The sequence below is a fragment of the Benincasa hispida genome, chromosome 3 (assembly GCF_027475165.1).
Source record: "Benincasa hispida cultivar pf3 chromosome 3, pf3_genome.v1.1, whole genome shotgun sequence".
In the NCBI taxonomy this organism is placed as follows: Eukaryota; Viridiplantae; Streptophyta; class Magnoliopsida; order Cucurbitales; family Cucurbitaceae; genus Benincasa; species Benincasa hispida.
In genome coordinates this window covers 36,405,595-36,412,523 of record NC_143480.1, presented here as the reverse complement: position 1 = coordinate 36,412,523, position 6,929 = coordinate 36,405,595, and the positions used below count along the sequence as shown (strand labels likewise).

General features: G+C 34.9%; 1 protein-coding gene across 1 annotated transcript; it reads left to right on the top strand.

Annotated features, from left to right (window-relative positions):
- Positions 1 to 776: 776 nt before the first annotated feature.
- Positions 777 to 6,391, top strand: SIGF (RNApolymerase sigma-subunit F). The gene is made up of 9 exons (XM_039026948.2): positions 777 to 1,240; positions 1,804 to 1,925; positions 2,775 to 2,899; positions 3,008 to 3,214; positions 3,330 to 3,576; positions 3,678 to 3,908; positions 4,678 to 4,818; positions 4,982 to 5,182; positions 5,774 to 6,391. The coding sequence occupies exons 1-9, from the start codon at positions 1,132 to 1,134 to the stop codon at positions 6,059 to 6,061; spliced, it is 1,671 nt and encodes a 556-aa protein (XP_038882876.1). The 5' UTR covers positions 777 to 1,131; the 3' UTR covers positions 6,062 to 6,391.
- Positions 6,392 to 6,929: the final 538 nt, after the last annotated feature.

Genomic DNA, 6,929 nt, shown 5'->3' with positions numbered 1-6,929 from the left:
TAAATTGATCATTACTACTTGAAACACTATTCATTGGGGTTGAATCATTCATGTTCATAGATGTTGGAGCCAAACCACTTTGATCTAATAACTTATTGTGGTTAGATAGAGTCACTTTCACCTAAAAATAGACAAATAGTAACAATTACATATAGTTGTGATTTTTATAGTCACTTTCACCTAAAAATAGACAAATAGTAACAATTACATATAGTTGTGATTTTTACACCAAAACAAAGTATAGATTGTGAAATGGCTACATGAATTTAACGGCAAAAATCTTCAAGGGTTAATTTGAATAAAAAAATCAAACTTCAAAGATTAAAATGAAACTTTCTAAAGTATGAGGTTATAATTAAAAGTAATCTCATAGTTTTGAAGTCTTTGTCCCCATTTAATGTATTTTTTAAGCAACTATTCTCACAAGTAATTTTACTCATTTCCTTATAAAAAAAGAAAGTAAGAAAAAGGCAAATTAAATTATATATATAAATATGTTGTTGATATTAAGGTTACATTTTCTATGAACGATGGTAAACGTATGGATGTTTATTAGGAATAGTTTGAAGTTTGAACATTAAACCAAAACGATCATGGCTGAATTAACATTCGAGTGGGGGATCGAATTAGAAAATAATTGTAGTGATGGCAGAAAGAGAATAATAAATGGGCCTGGACTAGAAAACTGCTGGGCGTTGGATTCTTCAGTTGAAAGGGCCTAATCTGTTATCATTCGACCATATCAATCAACCAACCCAACAACTCAAGAATCCCCCAATCATTTCTTGCATTCAAAAATCAAAAAGAAAAAAGAAAAAAAAAATCTGAAGAAAGGATAGTATATAATCGAAATCTGATCCATTTGAAAAAAATCAAGTCTCGATTTTGAGGTGTGAATTACTCTGCGAAACCACGGAAGAACCTCTCCTTCTTCTTTATCTAAAACTCCCACCGAAGCCCATTTCTTGCATAGTTTCGCACAAGAAATCCACAGAAAATGAGGACCCAGATGCTTTAAAGAGACTGAACGGCAGTAAAATTCTCAGTGAACAGTCCCCCAAGAGACCTCCATGTGAGGAGAGACTCTTAGCCTTTGTCTTACTTCAAAAGAAACAGTGAGAATTTTTACTTATGGAGGCTGGACTCAATTTGCTCTCTTCTTCATCGCTATTCATTTCGAGATGCCACCCGAGAAGCTTCCTTCATCCTTCTTGTTCTTCCTCTTCCTCCTCTTCTTCAGGTAGTATTTATAGTTTGGTATTTAGCTCATTTATATGCCCTGTATGGGATTTTTCCTGTTGCATTTAGCTTAAATGTGAAACTCAGAGTGTTCTGTTTTAAACATTTCGAGTTGGGTTTCTTTTGTTTTGGTTTTATACCGCTTCAAATGGCAATTTCTTGTTCAAATTGTGTGAAGATTATATGAATGATTAGTCTATGTCGAATGGTGCCCGTTACCGTAATGTGGGATTTTAGAATCAGTTATCAGAAATGAGGCCTCATTGTGCTTGGCTTGTTAATTCATTATTTTCCCTTTCTAGAGCGAGTTACTTTTAGGAGAAGCTTTGTTGGTGCTTCCCATAAGGATTTAAAGTGCTTTTTAATTATTTTTGAACTTTTGAGCATGTAATTAAACACCAATTTTGAAAATTATTTTTTAATTGGCAAAAAGCTTACAAAAGTCATATGGAAATGCTGATCATTAATCAATGCTGATCTTTAATTAGTTTTCTACATTTACATACACGTGTATCTAGACATTCTTCATCTATTTAAGTACATGTTTGTTATGAAATCCTGCAGTTTCTATGTTTCATGAGCAAGCGATTCCTGCTCGATACTTTTCAACTTCATTTCTTTCACAAGAACAGCACCATGAGTGTAGACCTCAATCACAAATACTTAAGGATGATAGAACATCCCAGGTTAGAATTCCTTAAACTTATGCATTTAAATTGGATTATTAGGCCCCCTTTGGTAATTATTTCGTTTTTGGTTTTTGGTTTTGGAAAATTAAGCCTATTTCCTCCCATTTTTACAATGATTTGCATCTTTCTTAAGTACAATGGTTCTAAACAGATTTTTAAAAGCTACTTTTTTTAGTTTTCAAATTTTGGTTTGGTTTTTTAAACTATTGGTAAAAGGTAGATAACAAATGAATAACTTTGGAGGTGGAAGTAGTGTCTATAGGCTAAATTTTCAAAAACAAAAAAACAAAAAATCGAATGATTACCAAACGGGGCCTTAGCATTTTGTGTTTTCTTAGTAAGTTAGTAACATGAAATTATCTCTGTGCATTGACTTCTATTTATGAATGGTTGTATGGCTTTCTAGGATGTACGCTCCTTTATTATTCTAACAAAAGTGTACAATGTCTTAAAGCCTCTTTGGAGTGACTTTTTGTAAGTACCAAAAAAGTGCTTTAGAGTACGTAGTAAGTCATTCCAAACATGTCCTTAATTTCACCGAGCATATTCTGACTGACAGTCCCCATATCTTTTTCAGGATATCACTGGTTTATTGTTTCAACAATGTTATTGTGATTTGTCTGTTAAAATGTGTAAAATCTTTTTCACTGAGCATACTCTGACTGAAAGCCCAATGTCTGCCATGTTTTTCCAGTTTCCATTTGTACACATGTGCTTTCTCTCACTGCCTCTCATAAACACACACAATTATACATAGTTAAGTATTTATACTATTATATGTATCTCTGTGTGCACACCTGCATTTGGAAATTCTAATTAATGGTTCATTTGATGCCCATTGTGAAGACGACTCTAGATAGGAGGCTGATCGAGAGGAGTGTTTCAATTGATGAAGGCAACCGAAGTGACCACGATCATCTGATCTGGGAATTTAAGCATCAAGCGGTTGAGTGGCCTGGTTTATTATCATCGTGAGATGAACTAAACTTCCTTCTCCTGACCAATTTTTTTCAATACACAGATGGCAATCCTCCTCTGTATCCTTTCTTTCATATTGAGTAAATACAATTATTTTGCAGATGGCCATCCTTACAAATGGAGGAATACAAGATCTCATCTGTCGAAAAACAATCCTATAACGCTGGTGGGGAGATGCTTGTTAAAGATGAACCAGAGAATGTCATTGCCCTTGCAAAGAAAGCTTTGTCAGCTTCAAAACAAGCAGCATCATTAGTTGACGAGTCTGAATTAGTTGGTACCAATCTGGACTATACTTCTCCTGATGAGTAAGTTATATTTTTTATTCTTATGTGCACAATTTATGATAGCCACATTTGGCCCTATAGTTTCATTTTATTGCAACTTCAGTCTTGCTCATATTGCGATATATTCATTGATTAGTTCTCTAAGCAAGGAGGGGAGAACTGTAAGGTCAACCAGACTGCAAGATAGACGATCCAAGAAAAGAAAGGTGCCAAAACATGTAACAACTATTCATGAGACTTCTAATTCAAAGGGGAAAGATTCACGGAGAAAAACAATTGAAAATTTTGATCCCAATGATCCTCTACGACTGTTCTTATGGGGTCCTGAAACAAAGAAGCTTTTAACAGTTGAAGAAGAGTCCGAGTTGATAGTCCAAATCCAGGTATGCTTGTGAAGGCTCTCTATTTTCAGATGTCAGTTTCCATACATATTCTATTCATTAGGATTGTCGCACATGCTTGATAGAGTAACCTTGTTTAACAGGATTTAATGATACTGGACAACGTGAAAGCTAGACTTCAATCTCAGTTTGGCCGTGAACCAACTTTGGTTGAATGGGCTGAAGCTCTAGGGCTCACCTGTCAACGCTTACAATCACAGCTTCAGTCCTTTCGGATCAGTCGTGAAAAGCTGATCAATGCAAATTTGCGAATGGTGGTTCACATTGCTAAACAATATCAGGGTCGTGGTCTCAGCCTTCAAGACTTACTGCAGGTTATGCTCTGATTATGAGGCATGCATCTGTGGTGCAAAGCCCGTACTCTCTTCCTTTTCAGTCAGTAGATGAGTTCAATTGAAAAAGGTTGTAGGGCACTGGACACACGCATTCTGAGCAGAGTGCTAGACATGTATTTCTCAAACCTTCTGCTTCAGGCACTGTGCTAAGTTAGACATTTTTCATTTTCTTGTTGGTTCTAGAACTCTCTCATTTTCTCGTTTATCCATCGATCTGTCTATCTATCTTATATATACGCTATGGCATAATTATTAATATTTGGTGAACAGATTTTAAATTATTTACCCAAATTATATATTGAAAGAAAAAATAAGATCTGGTTTAGGCAATGAATATGGCGATCTATGTGGCACATGATCTAAATTCTAGTTTTGAATATCTACGTAAAACTCATTCATGTGGTTTGTCACCCAAACTTGAGTGTCATGCACTGATTGACTATTAGTTCTGTTGTACAAACTCATTATCCTCCACATTACACTCATATTACTCTCCCCAATCTTGCTGGTAAAATCATTCCTTCTAATCTATAGCTGAGAGCATTATATGAAGTCCTGCACACTGCTGTGCACAGGAATTATACAAACCACCCGATATCGAGCTATTTTAGTTAAAGGGCTTGTTCAGGGTTCAAGATTCTTATTTAAACGTTTGTGTTATCTATTTGGAATAGGATCCTCTATCTAATATGTTGAAATACGTGACTGGGATACTGAAGTTTCCTGTTTCATTTTCATATTGTCTTAGGAAGGAAGCTTGGGACTTATGAAGAGCGTAGAAAAATTCAAACCACAAGCTGGTTGCCGCTTTGCCACTTATGCTTATTGGTGGATTAGGCAATCTATTAGGAAGGCAATATTCGAACACTCTAGAACAATTCGTTTGCCGGTAATGACAATTCTGTCTTTGTTCATTAATATAAAGATTAAATTTCCTTGTTCAGTTAACTCTCCTTTTCTCTATATTACTTTGTCTTTTCCTATATATATATAGTTAACTGATTTTCTTACAAAGGTAATGAGTAGGAAAAATTTCATGTTAACATTTGCAGGAAAATGTATATGGCCTCCTCGGAAAGGTAACAGAGGCAAAAAATTATTTTGTTCGAGCAGGGAATTATAAACCATCTAAAGAAGAGTTAGCTGCACGTGTTGGAATTACAGTTGAGAGATTGGATAAGTTACTGTTTATGTCGAGAATCCCACGTTCATTGCAGCAACCTGTATGGACTGATCAAGATACCACTTTTCAGGTGGCTATCACTTCTCTTGACTTTTAACCAATAAAATAGGAAAATTGAACAAAGACAGGGTATGACTTTAAACATACTGCTTACTGAATGTAAGATTTTAGAATTTTTACCTTCTATAAAGCTTGCAAGTCTGGTACTACTTTATTGCAAATGTGGCACGGAGAAGAGCAACATGTATTGAACCATGCACCTTTGCTAAATTTTGAGCGGCCTATAAAATTCACTTTTTAACAGTGAATACTGACAAGAAAGCCATTTTAAATGCGAAAGAGAATAATGATGTCAGGAATAGAGATCAAAGAGACATGTACCCATTTTTGAAAAATCCATCTTGCTAAGTTCCATCACTTGTATGTTCTCCTGGATAATGATTATAAGTTTCTTTGCTGGTATCATTTGAAGATATATTTTTAGAACTGGTTGCTACCATTTAATAATGAAAACACAGAAAATGCATAGATACATTCATGATTTTATCGGGCACGTTAGATACAGAGATTCGATCCATATAAGCATTATGATAGATTCATTTAACATCATGCTACCACCTCTCTACCATAATCTGAGAATGCATTCTGAATTACATTACAGGAAATAACTGCAGACTCTGAACTTGACACGCCGGATGTCAGTGTGGAGAGGGAGCTTATGCGAAGGCATATTCGGAATCTCCTTAGCATTCTCAGTCCGAAAGAGAGACGAATAATCAGACTACGTTTCGGTATCGAAGATGGTAAAGAGAAGACACTATTGGAGATTGGCAACATGTTTGGTTTGTCCAAGGAGAGGGTACGGCAGCTTGAAAACCGAGCCTTATACAAGCTTAAACGATGCTCCAACAGTCAAGGACTAGGCGCATATGCCGATTTACTGACTTGAGGCCAATGCATTTTGTTGTATATGCATCATTTTGGTCTGAACATTTCATCTTCCATATCAGAAGCTGTAGTTTTGGGAAGTTGGAAGGTCTCTTTCAAGAATTCTGCAGGATACAAACAACACTTTTTGTAAGTCCACCAGCTATATGTATTTATGTATATGAAGGTCATTTGTATTCTTTTTTAGGTGCAGTACAACCTGTTACTACTGCTCTTCAAGATGTTTAGCAATTGATACTGATGATATATGCTGACATCTTAAAGTGTATCTTTTAATTCATTCAAGAGATGATATTCAATGATAAAAGAAAAAACAATACTTTTCTGAGAACTGTATCGTACCAATAGCAAATTCATCCTCAAACTTGCTAAGATCTAGAAAGTCATTGTATAAAGAAGATGAGGGAATTAGAAAAGATAACACAAATTATGGAATGGAAATCTTGTTCTTCCCCTTCTTTTAGTTTGACTTATGGATGGGCTCAAGCTTGAATTCCTCTTTCTTTGGTTCACTTTCATTATAGTTGCAGAAAAATTAGTGACAAGTATTGTTAAAAGAGAGATTTTATTAATATCATAAAGAAAAAAAAAAAAAAAAAAGAGATGTACAGTAAATATTGTAGCATCATAAATCATACAATCTTTTAATATCATAAAGAAAAAAAAAAAAAAAAAGAGATGTACAGTAAATATTGTAGCATCATAAATCATACAATCTTTTAAAGGAAAACTAAGTTTGGAGAAATGATTGTATGGATTGTGAAAGATGGAGACCCATCATTCAAAAGGGTTTTCCTAAGATAAAAAAGACTAACTCTTGCTGGCTCAGCACATGGCAGGCCCCATTTTTACAGCATCTCCAACTTTCC